This window comes from Sebastes umbrosus, chromosome 4, assembly GCF_015220745.1.
Source record: "Sebastes umbrosus isolate fSebUmb1 chromosome 4, fSebUmb1.pri, whole genome shotgun sequence".
Taxonomy (NCBI): domain Eukaryota; kingdom Metazoa; phylum Chordata; class Actinopteri; order Perciformes; family Sebastidae; genus Sebastes; species Sebastes umbrosus.
The window spans coordinates 8,997,587-9,018,744 of record NC_051272.1 but is presented as its reverse complement, the minus strand read 5'-3'; the positions used below and the strand labels follow the sequence as shown (position 1 = coordinate 9,018,744).

Here is a 21,158-nt window from a genome sequence, read left to right as displayed (position 1 = left end):
GAGACTTTGTTTCCTGCATTCTGGTGACCTTTAAAAAATGAAAATAACAAAATAATAAGAAAGAAATGAAAGACAAAGAAAACTGAATAATTTGCCTCTCTGGTGTGATTTTTTTGCCCCTGCTGGAGTATATCTTTCTCTTAGTTCTCTCCATTTCTCTCTCCATCTCTCACTCTTTCAGACACAACTTCCCAGATACCACTGCACTCTGAAACCCATTTGTTCCATTTCCAGTGGTTTGGACTGATCTGCAATGGCTTTACGCTGCGTCGAGCAAAGACCAACTTGGGCGCTGCACGTTGTGATGCAGGCGCAGCTCAAACTGCGTTGTGTCGGTCGTGAGCATATATATACTGTATATATCTCTATGGTTGCGAGCAGCTCTCTCAACGCCAGGAAACGACATTAGGTGTAGCTCTATTGTCGTCCGGGTGGAAACAGTAGGGATTATACACTCTGTACAGCGCCAGAAACAGGTTGAGATGACGAAACGAAACAAAAAAGTGTGAAAATTGGGTGAAATATGGGAGAATTGTGACGCCGAGAGGAAACCGGGAGAGGGCCATGAAAAACGGGAGTCTCCCGGGAAAATCGGGAAGGTTGGCAAGTATGGTTTCTGGTTTGAAGAGGCATCAACATGATGATGTTGATGGTGATTATGAGGATGATGAGGATGGTGATGGGCAGTGGTGGAGGAAGTATTCAGATCTTTTACTTCAGTAAAGGTATTAATACCGCACTGTAAAAAATACTCAAGTAAAAGTCCTGCAATGAAAATGTTACTTAAGTAAAAGACTGTATTTATATTCAGGAAAATGTACTTAAAGTTCTCAATGCAGAAAAATGTCCCCTGTGACTGTTATATATATTATATCATATTAATTATTATTACTATTGAAAATAGTGAGGAATGCAACAGTCCAAACCTCAACATTATTACTAACAAATTAACATTATTAACATTATTAAAAGGAATAACAGCAAATATTCACATTTGAGGAGCTGGAACATTTTTTTACATGAATTTTATACATTTTATACATACAATTTATAATCAATTATGTGAGGAAATATTAAGCAGATTAATCAATAATGAAAAAAATCGTTACTTGCAGCCCTATTCCGAGGTATGATAAGCAAATCGTAAATAAATAAATACAAAAAAGAGTGCTGATCGTGATTTCAACTTTGTTTATTTCAAAAATAAGGGCTCACCGTTATTCAAGATAACGTCATCTAAAGTAAACTAATCGAGAGTTACTTTATTGTTTGATGGAGATGATGTTCGTAGCTCTGTTTTAAATGGTTCTCTATTCATTAAACCAGACACACAGTACCAGTTGGTGTATTTTTGATTCAGAAAGCAGAGGGGGGCGGAGCAGGAATGTGTTTATGGGATGGATGGTGGAGGTCAGAGGTCAAACAGGAAATGCAGCACTCAGCAGATTCCACAACAGCGCTCGCTTGTCTTCTGACGACCTTTGACCTCACCTGTCCGAGCAGCTATACCTCCACCACGTCCCCAAAATGTCTCCAATAACACACAAACACACAGTACAAAGTACAAAAATTAAAAAAAATAAAAGCCTGTATTATATTTATACTGTTTAAGAAATTCCTGAAAATATAAAGAAAACAACAAAGAACAGAAATTTTATGTTGTTATGCACATTATTATTGTAATAAAACTTATATCCAGATCTCTCCTTACAGTAATAAGATTGTATTCTATATACTTACACGTACTTTTCTACATTTATTTTACATGTATATATTTAATTTAATTTAATTTAATTTAATTTAATTTAATTTAATTTAATTTAATTTATTTATTTATTTATTAATTTATATACTTATTTACTTATTTATTTATTTATTTATACCATATCATATTCAAGTGTGTGGACAATATTCACAATAAAACTCATGATTTCAAACTTGCTTTCACCTAAATCTTATCATATTTTTCCTCACCCACAGTATTAATCCCTTTTATTAACTGTTAATTTCATTTGTTTTGAAATATTTGTTTAATGTATCTTAAATATAATTTTTTTTGGGTCTGCTTTACATATTCTTGCTCTATTGTTTTTAATGGTTCTTTATCCATCTGTCTTTTTAGGTATACCTTTTTAATCTCTCATGAATAAGACTGTATTATTATTATTATTATTATTATTATTAATAATAATATTATTATAAATAGTATTAATATAATAATTTTTATTATAATAAAAAGTATTAACATTATTATTATTATTGCCTGTGACCATCCTGTCACAGCAGAGTTTTGTCATCTAAAAACTCTCTGCTTCTTCATCAAGGTCGTCCCAAAAACTTGCTGCCATCATCATCATTAACAAACTGCTTCGTTTTCGAGAAACAAAAAGAAACAGCCACGTCTGCGTAAAAATAACAACATTAAACTTAAACGACTGAACTCCTTACACACACACACACACACGCACACACACACACGCACACACACACCCACACACACACACACACCTCTTTCCTCTGGCTGTTAGCGGTTAATAAATAAAGGAAATGAGCAAAGAGAGAGGGCTCATTAATATCAGTGAAGGTGAGCAGCCAGCAGCCCCAGGAGGCAGGAAATGAATGGAGAGAGACGACCAGAGCTAACGCTAATGCTAACACACACACACACACACACACACACACACACACACTGGTTATCTGGTGGTGAAACTCTCTCCTGTATATATTTAAACAATACTACATGTCCCAAAATAAAGAAAACCAAATTCATAAATCACTAACAACAACATGCTTTGTGGAGGCATCAGAATAAAGATTAATTATTAAATAGTCCAGCTCACCTTCTGCTACAGGCTTTAAAGACTGTATCAAACTTAAACACACCACAATTTAGTTTTCATCTGTACACAAGAATATTTCAGGGTTTTTACCAAATATTTCCCAATAATCTTTGAATATTTTGCTGATTTTCTTTCCCTGATATTTTACTAATAATTTCTTGGGATATTTAACAGATTTTCACTTTGATATTTTACAGTTCTTGTGTAAATTTACTTTTGGATATTAACAAAAAAATTTCAGGTTTTACTTCTTTTTCATCAGATATTTTATGACTAATTTTCTGATACTTTAAATTCTTTTCTGATATTTTATTATTTTTTAATATTTTACAGTTTTTTCAGATATTTTACTTTTTAAAATATTTTATAAATAATTTTGAATATTTTTTCCAATATTTTATCACCTTCCTTTACTATGTACTATGTACAATATACAGTACGAAAACACTTTGCAAAATATTAAAGATATGTTCTCTATTTCACAGAGGGAAAGAAAAGAATTACTACTAATAATCACTCAAGTTTTATTACATAATGTACTTAGAAAAACATTTTTGTAATATTTGTATATGGTTTCGTCACAGTCAGATGTTGCTGGATGTTTGATTAATATAAGGGGCAAAACTATATCCATACCTCATATATTATCATATGTTAGAAATTATTTATTATTTATGCATACCGTATATAAATAATATGTAAATACATATTGTAGGTATGTAACTGACACACTGACAGCTGTTGTTGTTGGGCTGCAGTTTGCCATGTTATGATTTGAGCATATTTTTTATGCTAAATGCAGTACCTGTGAGGGTTTCTGGACAATATTTTTCATTGTTTTGTGTTGTTAATTGATTTCCAATAATAAATATATACATATTTTCCCACTCCCATGTTGATAAGAGTATTACGTACTTGACAAATCTCCCTTTAAGGCATAATTTGAACAGATAAAAAATGTGTGATTAATTTGTGATTAATTGTGATTAACTATGGACAATCATGCCATTAATCGCGATTAAATATTTTAATCGATTGACAGCCCTAGTTTGAATATCTACACTGACTCCTGAGCAATAGTAATTGTACATAATATTGTGCGTAAAACAAGTAAAATAAAGGAAGGAGGCTTCACCTCACTTCCTCGTCTTCTCTTCCATCTTCCTATTTTCTGTCTCTTCTCATTTTTCTCGTCTTCTCTTCCCTCTCAGGACCTCCATCACCAAAAAAAACAGTGTGTGTGTGTTGGTGTGTGTGTGTTTTTGTGTGTATTAGTATTAGTGTTAGCACGAGTGTTGGTGTGACCTTGGCTGGACTAATTATTTATGGAGGACACAGGAGGGTGAGCACGTTTTTTCTGCCTCTAATGATTCATAAACAATTTTAACAGGATGAACTCCATCAGGACCTTAATTAGTCTACGACACACACACACACACACGCGCACACACACACACACACACACACACACATGCTTCACACAAAACTCTGTTATATGGCCATATATGTAAATTATATTTCCATGTTATGCTACTTTATACTTCTACTCCATTAACTGTTAAATGCAGTACCTGTGAGGGTTTCTGGACAATATTTTCATTGATAATAATAATAATAATGATAATACATTTTATGTATAGAGCATTTTTCTTAACAAGGTTACATAGTGCTTTACAGAAAAAAACTGCAGATAAAAACAAAAAACAACACTGATTATAATTAGTGCTGTCAATTTATTATAATATTTAATCGTCATTAATCGCATGACTGTCCATAGTTAATCGCAATTAATCGCAAATTAGTATTTAACACTCTTCTCAACATGGGAGTGGACAAATATGCTGCTTTATGCAAATGTATGTATATATTTATTACTGGAAATCAATTAACAACACAAAACAATGACAAATATTGTCCAGAAACCCTCACAGGTACTGCATTTAGCATATATATATATATATATATATATATATATGTATATACATATATATATATATATATGATATTGTACACGCATATTTTTAGAATAATGTCTGCACTTTGGCATCTTTGGAAACTTTAAGTTTAGGGTTGTGTGTGTTTTTAAGGTGAGTCTCATAAGGTCGGTGCAGGTGAACGAGGCTCAGCTGGAGAGCAATCAGGTCAATCAGGTGGTGGGCGGAGCCAAACTTCCACTCTACAAATCAACCTGCTGCACAGGTGACTTTGTTTCAAACACAGGAAACACAGATTAAACTCTTCAGCATGACGCTGTCCGTCAGAATCTTTTTCTGTCTGTTCTGTGGAGTTTTATCAGCAGCACAGAATTTAAACGTGAACATTCGCCCTGCAGCCGGCAGGTTTGGAGGCCAGAGACCAGACCAGCCTCAAGTCCAGGAGCCAGCAGGTAGACCTGATCCACACCACAGGAATCACTACAACACTGACCACTTTTAATAACTGATAATAATAAAACTAATGAGTTTTATTAATGTGGTTGATTTAACACTCAAATGTTTTGATTAGTAGAAATTAGGGCTGTCAATCGATTAAAATATTTAATCACACAAAGGGAGATTTTTTTCAAGTATTTAATACTCTTATCAACATGGGAGTGGGCAAATATGCTGCTTTATGCAAATGTATGTATATATTTATTATTGGAAATCAATTAACAACACAAAACAATGACAAATATTTTCCAGAAACCCTCACAGGTACTGCATTTAGCATAACAAATATATGCTCAAATCATAACATGTCAAACTGCAGCCCAACAGGCAACAACAGCTGTCAGTGTGTCAGTGTGCTGACTTGACTATGACTTGCCCCAAACTGCATGTGATAATTTTTCAACACTGAAAACCTGCATTAATACATAGAATAAGAGTTATTATTTGAGGATCAGCATTATTTGGAGAGACTGATTTTGACGAGTGCAGGAAGGGGGATGCCTTAAAGGAAACGCTACTGCGTCTGCTATATGGTCCCAATGGATGCGGAAGATCGCCGGATGATCCGGGTACTTTATCACTTGGCAGTCGAGCCATTTTGGCTTCATGCACCACTGAGCAACTCTCGTAGGAATGACTGGAGCCTCCAACGTTGTATCCAGTTATCTTTATACATCCTTGGTTTGCATACTGTAATATTTCACCGGAAATAGTATGCAAGTGACATGCTATTGGCTTCATACTGAGGTTTCGGACATACTAAAAAATCTCCTATACTGTTTAGCGTACTAAATAGCATGTTGGTATGGAATTTCAGACGCAACCTAAATCTGTGTGAGACTTGTCCACGTAAGTGTGTCATCGTTAAATGTTTCAGTTTTACAAGAGTAAAAACATCAATGATGAGGACTAACTAGTTGTTCTGGTAATGATTAAAGCTGATCGATTTAATCATTTGACATTTTCCAAGGGTGAGAATCGCCTTTCAAGTACACTTTTGTATTATTTATAGCATAACAAATCAAACTGATAGATAATATCCCACCTCCCTCCCAGCTGTCCTCCAGGAGAAGCAGTCTTTCACTGAACCGTTGACTTGGAGGTTTCCAGAGCCGCCGGCTGAGGAGGAGCCTCTGTTCCCTCCAGACTTTGAGCTGAAGGCTCCGTCGATGGCCGACAGCGTCAGCGCAGTCTGCACGGAGAACTCCGTCCAGGTGGAGGCCAAGAAAGACCTGCTGGGGATCGGTCAACCTGTCCTGGCTGCAGACGTCACGCTGGGAGGATGTGCTGCCACGGGGGAAGATCCAGAAGCTCAGGTCCTCATCTTTGAGTCGGAGCTGCACGGATGTGGGAGCCAGCTGCTGGTGAGGGTTTAATGTGAAAAGATTACATCTTGTTTGACTCCAAATGAGCGTACATTTTCAGTAAAATTCAGTTTATTTGAGAATCAGGAGTCTTTGTGTCCACCTGATGAATTTAAGTCCAATATACACATTTTTAGCTCCGTTTTTGGTCTCTACCAACACCTGAGAGAAATTTCTGTCTCTTTAGCTGCTAAATAGTCTGTAATGGTACGTGTCCACATTATGCATCATTTCCACGCTTCCATTCATTGTCTATATAAGCAGCCGTGCAATGCATTCTGGTAACGCAGCGTTGTGTTTCGAGAGGCGGTCCTTGGTGGCGGTTCTTCGCAGCGGCTGCTCCTCATTTGCATAAGTTTGAGGTCTAGGCTGAATATTTCCCGCCTCACATGTTTTCAGAAACACATTTCGGTGAATCATTGCAAGTTTCCAAACAAGCAGCCACGTTGGTTCCGGTTTGAAAGCTGGGAGCAGCAGCCCACAAGTGAAAGCGTTCGTCTAATCAGGTGCCTCGTGGCGGCCCATCAAGCATCCAATGGTGGGAAGTGACGCGACCGCTCGTGTCCAAAAACGTCCTTGTGGACATGTACCATAACACTAATTATCCACGCTCATGTCTAGAAGGTAACAAATGAGTTGGGGAACTCTTGCGAGATAGTTAAAGTTAGGCGTTGACCTCGACTGGCTGAGGTTAGGCGTCGACCTCGACTGACTGAGGTTAGGATAGGTTGTCAATAGTTTTTGCCAGATTTCCCAATTTGCAGGTTACCTTCTAGACACGACCCAGGTCCGGCGAGGACACTAGGGGATTCGTGCTCCTCTCAACTGGCCGTTCAGACGGCAATCTACCCTACTGTTGAATGCACCTGATTGGTCCGTGGTTCTCTGCTCGCCGTTTCAAACAGGAAATAACATGGCAGCCTGCTCGTAAACTTTCGAGTATTCCATCTAAACAATCCACCGAAATCTACTTCTGAAACATTTGAGAGAAATAGTTTATGCCACTGCTAAATCTCGTTTCATTTAGAACTACATTGCTTAGTTTGATAGCTTGGTCCAAGTTTTGTGAGCCGGACGTGACGTGCTGGACGGGCTCGTATGCATAAAGACCGTCTCCAACTCGCCACAACACTCTTCCTCGCACTGGGCGACTGCTTCTCCTGCTTTCCACAGGAAATGAATTGAAAGCATCGAGACGCCCTCTGTCACTGGATCTGGTGGGAATGCGCCCTAACTGTCAGCATGTAGTGTACTGCGGGTTTATCAGAGCGCATTTGACAAAAACGCTGAAACTAAACTGCAGTAAATGTGCCGTAAAAGACAAAACGAGGAGCTAAAAGAGACTAAAAAGCTTCCCAGAGCTGCAGAGTTGGTCCACAAATACCAGAGACACTTTACCATTAGTTATTTGATTGGTGTTAATTTAAAAAATACAGATTAATGTCATGTGTTTTCAGACTTGACACTGTAGTAAACTGTGCTTCAGATGTCTGAGGACTCGTTCATCTACGCCTTCACGCTGCTCTACACTCCCAGTCCTCTGGGGGACAGTCAAATCATCCGAACCGGAGATGTCGCAGTCGGCATCCAGTGTCACTACCAGAGGTAAGATTTTACACAACTTAACCAGAAAAAAAACGGTTTTATCTTGAGTTTCTGTCATTTTAGCCAGTACTGGAAGAAGTACTCAGATCTTTTACTTCAGTAAAAGCAGCAAGACCACAGTGTAGAAATACTTAGTTACAAGTAAAAGTCGTGCATTGAAAATTAAAACACTAAAGTACCAAAAGTAAAAGTCACAATGCAGAATGTCCGATTTCAGAATAATATACATTATTGGATTATAATTAGTGATTAATTAATGTGTGCATCACTTTAAAGTTGCAGCCGGTAAAGTTGAGGCTAATTTAAACTACTTTATACTGCTGGATAGCTTAAACGATAATAATGCATCATCATTTATTAGTTGATAATATTTTGTATTAAGATCTAAATCTGCAAAGTAACTAAAATTGTCTAAATATAGTGGAGTAAAAAGTGCAATATTTTTATCTGCGTTGTAGTGGAGTTGAAGTACTGTGCATTTCCATATGCTATAAAGTAGCCTACCTCAAAATTGTACATAAGCACAGAACTTGAGTAAATGTACTTCCACCTCTTAATTTTCTGTCTTTAAATGTTGACAACTGGACTTTTTGCTTTCAGAAATCACAGAATTGTTTTTTTAGATCTTTGCTGTTAATGTCTTTTTGTTTTTTAGGAAGCATGATGTGAGCAGCGGGCTGTTGAAGCCGACCTTGAGTCCGTTCAGCGTCACTAAAGCTTCAGAGGAAAGTCTCTACTTCTCCATCAGACTCATGACTGGTGCGTGTTTCCTTCTAACATAATAATTTATTGTTGAATCACTTTCTTACATGTGTGTCTTGGTGGTACATATCCATGTCAGTTATTTTAATAACCAAACACTAGAATTTTGTAGCTTCAAAATCAGCAGTGGTGGGAGAAGTATTCAAATCTTTTTACGTGAGTAAAAGTAGCAATACTACAGTATAGACATACTCAATTACAAGTCCTGCATTCAAAACTTCTCTTGAGTGAAAGTCCAAAGTATTGGCAGAAAACTACACTTAAAAGTATTTAAAGTAAAAGTACCAGGGCTGTCAAATTGAATGTGATAATAACGCGTTCAAGTAAATTTGTTTTAACGCCACTAATTTCTTTAACGCAACTTGTGATTTTTAGGTTGTAGCGGGCTCAGTTTTAAAACTAGAAAACCTAAGGAATCCATTGGTACCAACCATGTCATACTACTACATCGCGAAGGAGGATAAATAACGCTCCAAAGTTATGCCAAATTTTGACAAGGAAAAACATGAAAAACATTTTCAAAGGGGTCCCTTGACCTCTGACCTCAAGATATGTGAATGAAAATGGGTTCTATGGGTACCCACGAGTCTCCCCTTTACAGACATGCCCACTTTATGATAATCACATGCAGTTTGGGGCAAGTCATAGTCAAGTCAGCACACTGACAGCTGTTGTTGCCTGTTGGGCTGCAGTTAGCCATGTTATGATTTGAGCATATTTTTATGCTAAATGCAGAACCTGTGAGGGTTTCTGGACAATATTTGTTGTTGTTTTGTGTTGTTAATTAATTTCCAATAATAAATATATAAATACGTTTGCCTAAAGCAAGCATATTTGGCCACTACCATGTCGATAAGAGTTTTAATACTTGACAAATCTCCCTTTTAAGGTACATTTTGAACAAATCAAAAATGTGTGATTAATTTGCGATTAACTATGGAATCATGTGATTACATATTTTAATCAATAGATAGCCCTAAAAAGTACTTATAATGCAGAGTGGCTATTGTCAGTGTTTAACTATTGTCTAATTGATGTTTTAATATGTAAGCGGTAATTTAATGTTGGTGTTTATTCTGTAACATATTTTATAAATCAGCTTTTGTTTGTAAAGTCTTAATTTGAAAAGTAACTGTTAAATAAGTGAAAAGTACAATATTTCTCTGAATTGTTCTAATTGTTGTATTGTTGCAGTACTTAAATGTTTTTGGTTACCTCCCACCACTGAGGTTCAGTCAGTTTGTCTCTATTATAGAATATTTTGTAAGATTACCTGTAAAATTGAGATAAAGGTGAACATCTCCTCTGTTCTGAACACTCCAGTCTTTTCTTTCTTTCTCTCAGATGATTGGCAGTTCTCTCGCCCGTCCGCTCAGTTCCTGATGGGAGACATGATGAAGTTTGAGGTTTCAGTCAAACAGTTTCATCACGTCCCCCTCAGAGTGACGGTGGACAGCTGCGTGGCCACCGTGGTCCCAAACATCGACACCGTCCCACGATACGCCTTCCTGGGAAACAGCGGGTCAGTTTACTGTACTGGTGGTGGTTCTTAAAGTCCACCTCACTCAGAAATACTAAACATTACATCTCAGTTTAACAGGTGTGTATTTCTTGCGTGAGTTTTATACCAAAGCCTTGCAAACATTTTTCCTCATATCTTTATTAGGGTCAGATGTCTGTCTGACTGTACTGCACGTGTTGCGTTCAGGCGTCTTGTCTCTGACGGTCCTCTGTCTTGCGTTCAAGTGTGCTGCGTTCAGGTATCTTGTCTCTGACTCTAGGCTACTCTGTGTTGCCTTTAGGTGTCTTGCTTCTGACGGTGTTCTGTGTTGCCTTTAGGTGTCTCGCTTCTGACGGTGTTCTGTGTTGCGTTCAGGTGTTTTGCTTCTGACGGTGTTCTGTGTTGCGGTCAGGTGTCTTCTCTCTGACGGTGTTCTGTGTTGCGGTCAGGTGTCTTCTCTCTGACGGTGCTCTATGTTGCGTTCAGGTGTCTTGTCTCTGGTCCTCTGTGTTACGTTGAGGTGTCTTGTCTGTATGACGGTCCTCTGATTTGCGTTCAGGTGTCCTGTCTCTGATGGTGCTCTGTGTTGCCTTCAGGTGTCTTTTCCCTGACTGTAGGCTGATCAGTGTTGCTTTCAGGTGTCTTGTCCCTGACTGTAGGCCACTATGTGTTGTGTTCAGGTGTCTTGTCTCTGACAGTCCTCTGTGTTGCGTTCAGGTGTCTGTTTGACAGTCAGCTGACAGGCTCCAGCTCTCAGTTCCTGCCTCGATCTCAGGACGACACACTGCAGTTTGAGGTGGAGGCGTTCAGGTTCCAGCAGGACGACAGCGGTGTGGTGAGACTCAAACACATCACACACTTCCTGTTTATTTCCTCGTTTCCTGTCTACCAGACAGCTGTTGGTTTCTATGACGACCAACTTGAATGATCACCTATTTGTCTTTTTAGATCTACATCACCTGCAGTGTGAGAGCCACGGCAACTGCTGCAGCTGTTGATGCTACCAACAAGGCTTGTTCATTCTCCAACGGGTGAGACACCCCCAACACTACAACTCCCATCATGCCATCTGCTGCAAACACTACAAATACCATCAATCTCAGACAGTGGAGTCTGTGCTTTGTAGTATTTCAGCACAGAGACACACAGAGTTAAAAACATCTGTCTGCATGTTGTGTGCTCAGTGAAAACAAACTTAAGATATTTTAGGGACAGGTGATGGGTAAAAATCTCATGTTGGAAAGGGATGAAAGAATTTAAACCCTATTTAATTGTTTTGTTGATTTGACAGGTGGAGGGAGGCCAGCGGCAGCCATCAAGTCTGTACCTGCTGTGATACAGACTGTGGGACAGGAAGACAGAGTCCCCTGACTGGAACAGGTGAGTGGGTGGACTCCAAAACCAGTTGGCCTGCCTGACGGCCCTCTGTGTTGCGTTCAGGTGTCTTGTCTGTGACGGTCCTCTGTGCTGTGTTCAGGTGTCTTGTTGCCGGACGGCCCTCTGTGTTGCGTTCAGATGTCTTGTCTGTCTGACGCTCATCTGTGTTGGGTCCTGACACTCCTCTGTGTTGCGTTCAGGTGTCTTGTCTGTCTGACACTCCTTAGTGTTGCGTTCAGGTATCCTGCCTGTGTTGCGTTCAGGTGTCTTGTCTGTCTCTTGACAGTCCTCTGTGTTGCGTTCAGGCGTGTTGTCTGTTTGCACTGACTGGAACAGGTGAGTGGGTGGACTCCAAAACCAGTCGGACGAGCTTTTCCACTCTAACTGGATTCAGCACACAGACGGCACATGCTGCTTGGGCCAACCTGAGTCTACTGTTCTGTTAACAAAATACCACATACAGCATTGAAAACATACAGACTGAACTTTAATGTTAAATTAAAGAATTAGAGTTGTGTAATTTAGGTTTACAGGTGCCTGGCATATAAAAGCTTTTTATAGTGTGACTGAATAGAGAGGCGAAGTCCCGCCCCTTCCGGTGGACCACCATGGGACCTTATTTTGGAAAAAATATGTACAACAGTCAATGGCGAGAGACAAATATTTATTTGATCCCGTTTGAATTGCGCCATGAATCACACACATGATGTTTGTCAATTTAAAACATAATTTTGCAAGTAAAGAAAGTCTCAGTTTGTTGTAAAACTGTTGAAGTATCAGACTGAAAATACGTCATTAGAAAGACAAAACACCCAAAAGTGTCGTAGTGGCGTCTCTCTCTCTCTCTCTCTGAAGCTACGATGCCTTTGTGTTTCCTACAGGGATAAACTCGTTTCAAATCGTTTGAACACCAACAACAGATCTCACTCTTCTTTCACTTCCCGGCTGATAAAAAGACCAGAAGTCGCTGGATGAAACACAATTACTTTAATTAAATTTCAAGGCATACCTGTAATGGTGTTTTTATAAACATTAAGAGTTTTGTTTTGTGTTTCTGTTGCAGGTGTTCAGTGGGAACAGGAAACAGCTGTTGGACCAATCACAGTGAAGGAGAGACCTCTAGAGTGACAAAACAAAATAACAACTTTTAAAATGTAGGAGATTAAAGCTCGTTACTCTGATGAGATCTGGTTTTTTTTCTCGTGGTTAAATCAGAAGAAGTACAACTGAGTTTCCAATCTGCTGATGATTCAGTGGGTCCAGCAGATTTTTCTGAACACTCTGATGTATCTGACTTTGGCGTTTCAATTATACAGAAATCCAACAACAAACAAATATGGACGCCTCCTATCAGCCAAAATCTGTACTCAGCATATATTATTTTTAGGAATGCAACAATTGCAAAATTCAGGGCTGATATTTTTATTTTGTTTTTACTTTATTAAAAATTAGCTCTGTTTAAAGTCAAAGTCTTTGATTGAGCACAAATTCAATCATACAAATATATGAACCATCTTTTAATATATCCTTCTTTAACAAGAAAAATAGTATCTTTTTTTTTTTTTTTTTAAATAACTGCTTCAAAAGGCTTTCCAGCTGCTATACAACTACCTTCTCAATGAGGAGAATGTTTCAGTACTTGCAGAGCCCGACAAAAATATAAGTTTTTGTTTTGTGAAATTTAAATTAAATGTAAAAGTGATTTTAAAAAAAAAAAAAAAAGCTGTGTTTCTCACACACATACTTTACTGCCAAATCGTTGCATCCCTAATTATTTTAACCCTCGCACAACCAACTCTGTGGTCATAACTATTCTCTATCATCCGTCCCATGTGACTTGAACGTTAACATGCTCTTTGCTGCAGAGTTCAGCGGCTCCAAGCTTCTCAACCGACTTCATTACGTCTTCAACTATCCCCAAAAAAATCAGTGTTCAGAGACAATTGGTTAAAAAGATCTGTGTGTGATTAACAGGCAGCTCCACCATCACACTCATATACACACATTATTCTCGATGAAAGTGAAATCACAAAGATGTAAAAAAAATCCTGTGTAAACTTGTTGACTTTGTTAAACTTTCCACTGTGCAATAGCAATATTCAATATTCTGTGCAATATCAACAATATCTTACTGACTTTATCTTTATTGTTTGCTTGTTTATTTATTAGATCTTTTTTTTTGTTTTTTACTGTTGCTTGTTGTCTGCACTGTATCCCTTTGCTGCTATAATCCTGAAAATTAATTAAGGATTATCTCATTTTATCTATGCAGTCTGCAGAGAGGTGGACAATATGAAATGAAAACAACACAACAGACAGAACTTTTCTTCTTCTCTGGTGTTTAATACCACTGCAGCTGAAAACATACCAGAGATCACTTAATTTGTCCTTTAATTTGAAATTATAAAAACTAAAACCCTTAAAACACCTTATTAAAATATAATTAAGGAACGTGGAAATGCTTCTTATTCATTAATAAATTGTTTATGATGATTTTAACAGTCTTGAAGGCAGGTAATGCAGTCTTTAGACTACATTAGATAATATCAATCAGTGCTGTAAAATCAGTGTGTTGTAAGTAGCAATGTGAGAGATCAGAGGGAAAAAAAGGAAATAAAACATAATGATCTGAATCTGGAAAAACAATGTGTACACCCTAAATCACCAATAATATACATTCATTATATTAAATGATAGAGAATATTTCTGGAGAAAATCAAATGGTTGTTCTACTCAGTGTGATTGACAGGAGAGATGATCAGAGGGGCAGAGTTTTTACCACCATCGTTAAGACAGGGACCAAAGTGTGGGTAGAGTTTCTCAGTGAAGCAGCAGCCAGTAAAGGAGTAAATAAGAGCTGCAGCATCAACATCATAAAAGGAGACCAGACCCTCCTCATAATCCACAAACACCCCCACCTTCTCAGGCTGAGACTCCAGAGAGAGACGGACTGGAGTGTTAGCACAAGCTATGTACTCATTTTCATTCCCCAAACATATCGTCCAGTAACCATCCTGAGGAGACGGTGTGATTTCTCCCTTCCTGTTGATCGACTCTCTGGCCACTCCTAAATCCCAGTCAGTCTTCCCTTTAACCTGAACCTCGTAGTAAAACCTTCCTGAAGAGAAACTCTGCTTTGCTAAGACACAAGCACCAGTATCAAATCTCTCTGGGTTGTCTGGGAGATCCTTCCTTACATCACTATCATGTACTTGTTTTCCATCATCAGACAGGATGAGGTCGGGATGTGCTGTATCAGGATCAAGTGTCACATCCACTGCAGACTGCTGGACCCTCTTCAGCTCGGCCTCAGCGAGCAGCTTCTTCATCTGTTTACTGAGCGTCTCCTCCAGCTGATTCACAGCTCTCCTCACAGTCCCCTCATATGAAGGTGGACAGACGCTGACTTCTGTCCAGTTCTTGGTGGGTGGAGCAGCAGTCAGGGACGTGAAGCTTATGAGGAGGTGGAGGTGGTCTTCAGAAAGTAAGAGCTGCTCCACTTCAGTGCTTCTCTTCTTCAGCTCAGAGATTTCCTGTTCCAGCTCTTTGATGAAGCCTTCAGCCTGTTTCTCTATCTTTCTCTGCTTCTCTTTGATCGTGTCGATGAGCTCGGCCTGGCTTCTTTCAACAGACTCCTTCAGAGCGGTGAAGACCTGAACACCATCTGCTATCTCTCTGTCTGCATCTACCTTACTGAGCCCCACTGAGTGTTTCATCTCCTGAATCTTCAGTCGTCTCTTCTGGATCATCTGCTGAATTTCAGCCTCTGTCTTCCCCAGCTCGGCCTTCTTTCCTTCATATTCTTCTTTCAGAGGAACAACATCATGTGTCTTGTGGTCTAAAACAGTGCAGAGCATGCAGACACACATCTGGTCGGTCTTACAGAACAGCTCCATTAGTTTATCGTGCTTCGTACACATCCTGCCTTCCAGGTTCTCCACAGGGTCGATCACCTGATGTCTTTTCAGACCTGACCTTGTCAGATGAGGCTCCAGGTGAGTCTCACAGTAGGATTCCAGACACACCAGGCAGGACTTCAGGGCCTTCAGTTTGGTTCCAGTGCAGACGTCACAGGGAACTTCTCCTGGTTTGGCAGCTTGTTGCTCTGAGCTGCTGCTGCTGGCTTTCTGTTGAGCTGACTGTCTGAACTGAGCAACCATCTCAGAGATGAAGGTATTGACCTGCAGCTCAGGTCTGGTGTAGAAAACCTTTTTACAGTTGGGACACTGAAACGGGACCTTAATATCCCAGTGTTGAGTGATGCAGGTTTTACAGAAGTTGTGTCCACATGGTGTGCTGACTGGATCAGTGAACACATCCAGACAGATGGAGCACAGAAACTGATGTTCAGTCAGCAGACAGCTGGCAGCAGACATATCTACACTCTGAGGACAAAAAACAAAACTGTAATTACATATCTTTTGATTATTTGTTTCATAAAATCAAACACACACAGTCAGTTGGGCTGGTAGTTTGCTTTTTACCTGCCCTCAACACATTTATTAAAATTTACTGTGATATATTTATCCAGTAATTTACTTTATTAATTGTTTTATTGAAGCGTCTGAGGGAGCAGAGCAAAATAAAGATCACCTCTCTATCCAAAGAGCGTTAGACACAGGTCTGTGAATTAGCTCAAACTAATGCTAGCTCTGACTGTATTCTGTCTAACCTTAATTAGCCGGAGTTCAGTCACTGTGGTTTACCTCTGTTTAGTATTTCTGGCAACATTTCCAGGTTGTTTTGATCTATTCTTTAAACAGATGTAAAACAGTCAGATTCTGGTTTGAACTATATTTAGTTAGTGCATTTAGTCTCTGTAGGTCAGTGTACTCACCAGTGTTTGGCAGAGATTCTGCTGTGTTGTTGATAAAAAGCTGTTGGATTCAGTTGAATGTTTCTTTAGAGAGAAACAGAGAGACTCGTCTCGACTGCAGCTCTGCTGTCGCTCGGAGAAACTTTCACTTTCATACCAGGAAATGTGACGCTGAAGCTCTCCTCTTTCAGTGTTGCTCCACCTCTCAGTGGCCCGTCGCCAACAGGGAGTGGTGGAGGAAGTATTCAAACCCTTTACTGAAGTAAAAGTACTAATACCACACTGTGAAAATACTCCACTAAAGTCCTGCGTTCAAAACCCTTACTGAAGTAAAAACATTTAAATATTATCAGTCAAATGTACTTGAATTAGCCATCTATATATCCTATATGAGTGGCTGGACTCCAAAACCAGTCGGACGAGCTTTTCCACTCCAACTGGATTCAGCAGAGAGACGGCACATGCTGCTCGGGCCGACCTGAGTCTACTGTTCTGTAAACAAAATACCACATACAGCACTGAAAACATACAGACTGAACTTTAATGCTACATTAAAGAATTAGAGTTGTGTAATTTAGGTTTAGCCTGGTTCATGGCATATAAAGGCCTTTTATAGAGTGACTGAAATCCTTTTTAAATTTTTACCTTTAATTTATTTTAATTCCCTTTATCCTTTATTAATGTAATCAAGGTCATTTTAATGAGTTTTTAAATGAATACTGTATTACTGTTGGATGGATTATCTGCTAAATAAGGGTTTTTTTAGAAGTCAAACTTTCCTTAAACTTGACCAACTAACACAAAAGCTATCCCTTAATTTATACCTTTTTTTTCAATTAAGTGAAAATTAAGGATGGCTGATCATTTCTAAACCATGCCATGAACCACTAAACTGTATCTTACAATAATCCATTAATTAACTGCAAATTTGATTACTTAATTACTTTAATTAAATTTCAAGGCGTACCTGTAATGGTGTTTTTATAAACATGAAGAGTTTTGTGTTGTGTTTCTGTTGCAGGTGTTCAGTGGGAACAGGAAACAGCTGTTGGACCAATCACAGTGAAGGAGAGACCTCTAGAGTGACAAAACTAAATGACAACTTTTAAAATGTAGAAGATTAAAGCTCGTTACTCTGATGAGATCTGGTTTGTGTGTGTGTTTTTTCTCTCGTGGTTAAATCAGAAGAAGTACAACTGAGTTTCCAACCTGCTGATGATTCAGTGGGTCCAATAGATTTTTCTGAACGCTCTGATATTGTCACGGTCTGGCGCTGTGCCCAGAGGCCGTTGGACTTTTCCTTTTTGTTAAGACCTCTGACTATCTTGTGTTCATCTATTTAGTGGCTTATTGGTTCTGAAATTGTCTTGAGGATTTTGGGGGTTTTCTGTTATATGCCTGGTTACATTAATTCTAGTGTTTCCTGTTTTATTTTGATAGGTTCACTCCTCTTGTGTCTTGTCTGGTTTTACTTCCTGCCTTTCTCCTTTAGTGATTGTCTGCCCCGCCCTGATTTGTTCCACTTGTGTTCAATCACCCTGTTCTTCTGGTGTATTTAGTCTGTGTGTTTCCCCTTTTTCTCTGTCAGTTTGTTGTCGCTCCTCATGTGTAGTGTGTCACCTTTGAGAGTTTTTCCAGTGTTTTGTATTTCAAGTGTATTCCTTTGGATTGTTTTATGTGAACCTGCCTGACGGACCAGCTGCATGTTTGTTCCTGGTAAGTTTTCTTTCATTAATTCCTTCACCTCTGACTGCTGCCTCCTCATCCTTACCTGCATCTTGGGTCCAAGCCTGTTATCCCAGAAATCCTGACAGATATATCTGACTTTGACATTTCAATAATACAGAAATCCACCAACAAACTGAAAGAAACATGGACGCCTCACATCAGCTGGATTAACGAGTAATAGGATATATTTGGCGACCAATTTTAGCATTTTCATTTTTATTTTTTTAATCCGTCCGAGAGAACGACGCCATCCGCGATCAGTTAGCTAGTGGACTAGTTGCGTCAGAACATCGCCAGGGAGCGGATGAAAAGTTCCGGCTTCGCTGCCTCATGGTGCGTGTCCACAGGGGTGTTTTTTTATCGCGAGGGATCGCCTCGCTTCCCAGCGTTGGACTCTTGATGGGCTGCTACTAGACACAAGGCACTCGGTACCTGATTGGACGAATGCTTTCCCTCGTAGGCTGCTGCTCCCAGCTTTCAAACCGGAACCGACATGGCGGCTGAAACGGCTGAATGACTGAAATGTTTCTGAAAACATTTTATGTGAGAAATAATCCATGCAGTTGCTGAATCTGTCTTTATTTTGGACCGACAACGGTTAGTTTAAAGTTTTCTCGGGAGTTTCCGGAGGCATCGAGTCACGCTGTCCGGACGCCCCTGATTTGCATAAAGTAGCCTAGACCTCAACTTTATGCAAATGAGGAGCAGCCAACATGACGCCCCGTCTCTCGAATCGCGCCGCCACGCTACCAGAATGCATTGCACGCCTGCTTATAGACAATGAATGACTGACATGTACCATCAGCTGTCCAGGCTGGACGGACCCACGGCGGAGACGCGGGATTACAATGTGGTGGCCCCGACGTGCTGCTGCATTCTGCTCACCTAGGACTGGATGCCAGTATGGGGGACCGACTGCTCCACAGGTTGCACGGCATGGAGGATGTTCCCACTGTAACATACTGGATGTTACGTCATCCTCAACGGACTAACGGGCTTCTAGTGACACATTACGCAAACATGTGGTTCGTTAATCCAGACCGCCATGATGGTTTTTAAGAAATCTTGTAAACTGTCGTTTTACTACTTAATTTGACACTGAACATAACAAAGTTCTTGTTGCTGATCTGTCTCCAAGACGGTGTAATTGTAACTGAGGAATCTTTCTTAGGCTGGTGGATATATGACACTCGCCACTGGGTGTCGGTCAAGACACAAAACTCCACTCTCTGTTAACTGTTAAGTCCTCTCTCCTTTATTGATGGATGTAGGTTATGTATGTGTGGTTTATGTGTGTTGTGGTCCTACAGAAACAAACAGAGAAATACAATATCAGCTTACTTGACTAAAAGTAACTTACAATTTACCTAAATAATATAAGCAACTTAAAAAGCAGTATTTATTTTGTTAATAATATATCCACAGTGAACTCAATACTGTACATTTACACATAACCTGACAGCCACTACATACTGTAAAACCGTTTCTTTCAGGACAATATACACACTGATTACCACAATACTATAGAGCTGAATTAACGTAATGAATAAGCAGTGACATGTGGTGGCATACAGCACAGCCTTAATTAATGACACTTAATGACCTACAGACTGAACATAAGCTGAACATGAGCTGAACACGAGGCAATGTGTAATGAGACACATTTAACCACTCTATACAGTAGACAATACTATAACAGAAATAAAGCAATATAGTCAAATATGGAATATAGACTAAGACTATGGAGAGCCTGATATTATTCCAATAGCATGCTAATTAGCCTATACTGTAAGCACAGATCGGTACTTTTGAAGCACGAGATAAACCAGCACAGAAAGGAATAAATTGACAGTTTCTTCATAGGAGTCAAAAGAGAGCAAATAAGAAACCTCTTACTGTATGTCATGAACGCACAACAACACATGAATTAGCTCCCTCTACTCAGCCACAAACCAACCACCAAGCCTCTGCTTCCCCTGGTGCTTACTAAGATATTACCTCAGTCAGCCAGCAGGGAGCGTATTTTGACTGTCACTACATACTCATAGAAAGGTGGGAATTAAGTGATACAGTTATTATAAACCTAATAAACAGTAGGAACTTTCATACAAATAAATTCTGAACTTTGCATTACCATAGTCCTATTACAGTCCAGGCCTTTCTAACAGTAATACTCCCTCATGGCAGATGTTTTTTTTTCCACTTTTATTTGTAACCAAACCACACATGCACACGGCGCCCACCGTCAGAGTCGTGTCCAGCTACTGGCTCTGAATCAGCAGCTGGTTACTGTTGTCAGAGACCGACTGCAAATAACCAACACAACATTTAGCCGGCGCAAAATTGACGAAATGCAACAGATAAACATCGGCCACTGCCATCGGCGAATATCATCATGTTTGGGCAGTCAACAAGATGAATATCGGACAATACCGATGTTCAGACGATAACTCGGTGCATCCCTAATTATTTTAACCCTCGCACAACCAACTCTGTGGTCATAACTTTTCTCTACCATCCGTCCCATGTGACTTGAACGTTAACATGCTCTTTGCTGCAGAGTTCAGCGGCTCCAAACTTCTCAACCGACTTCATTACGTCTCCAATTATCCAAAAATAAAATCAGTGTTCTGAGACAATTGGTTAAAAAGATCTGTGTGATTAACAGGCAGCTCCACCATCACACTCATATACACAGATTATTCTCGATGAAAGTGAAATCACAAAGATGTA

General features: G+C 39.3%; 2 protein-coding genes and 1 long non-coding RNA gene across 3 annotated transcripts; 2 read left to right on the top strand and 1 right to left on the bottom strand.

The window, feature by feature from the left end:
• The first annotated feature begins 2,552 nt into the window (after window positions 1–2,552).
• On the top strand, window positions 2,553–14,807 carry LOC119487680. The gene is made up of 3 exons (XR_005206760.1): window positions 2,553–2,578; window positions 4,904–4,912; window positions 14,678–14,807. It is a non-coding gene; the product is annotated as an uncharacterized LOC119487680 (long non-coding RNA).
• Window positions 4,990–13,062, top strand: LOC119487679 (zona pellucida sperm-binding protein 3-like). The gene is made up of 9 exons (XM_037768742.1): window positions 4,990–5,226; window positions 6,329–6,636; window positions 8,123–8,241; window positions 8,897–9,000; window positions 10,348–10,525; window positions 11,222–11,339; window positions 11,453–11,535; window positions 11,796–11,884; window positions 12,945–13,062. Exons 1-9 carry the CDS (start codon window positions 5,085–5,087, stop codon window positions 13,007–13,009), a joined length of 1,206 nt encoding a protein of 401 aa, XP_037624670.1. The 5' UTR covers window positions 4,990–5,084; the 3' UTR covers window positions 13,010–13,062.
• On the bottom strand, window positions 14,244–16,822 carry LOC119487678 (E3 ubiquitin-protein ligase TRIM39-like). Its single transcript, XM_037768740.1, has 2 exons — window positions 16,719–16,822; window positions 14,244–16,266 (listed from the first exon to the last, which is right to left on the bottom strand). The coding sequence occupies exon 2, from the start codon at window positions 16,255–16,257 to the stop codon at window positions 14,611–14,613; it is 1,647 nt and encodes a 548-aa protein (XP_037624668.1). The 5' UTR covers window positions 16,258–16,266; window positions 16,719–16,822; the 3' UTR covers window positions 14,244–14,610.
• Between the last annotated feature and the right edge of the window lie 4,336 nt (window positions 16,823–21,158).

Bases quoted from the DNA above. Each gene is read 5' to 3' on its own strand.
- LOC119487679 (XM_037768742.1), top strand. From the start codon at position 5,085: ATGACGCTGTCCGTCAGAATCTTTTTCTGTCTGTTCTGTGGAGTTTTA. The intron at 8,242-8,896 runs GTAAGATTTTAC...TTTGTTTTTTAG, and splicing joins ATCCAGTGTCACTACCAGAG to GAAGCATGATGTGAGCAGCG. The intron at 11,340-11,452 runs GTGAGACTCAAA...TTGTCTTTTTAG, and splicing joins AGCAGGACGACAGCGGTGTG to ATCTACATCACCTGCAGTGT.
- LOC119487678 (XM_037768740.1), bottom strand. From the start codon at position 16,257: ATGTCTGCTGCCAGCTGTCTGCTGACTGAACATCAGTTTCTGTGCTCC.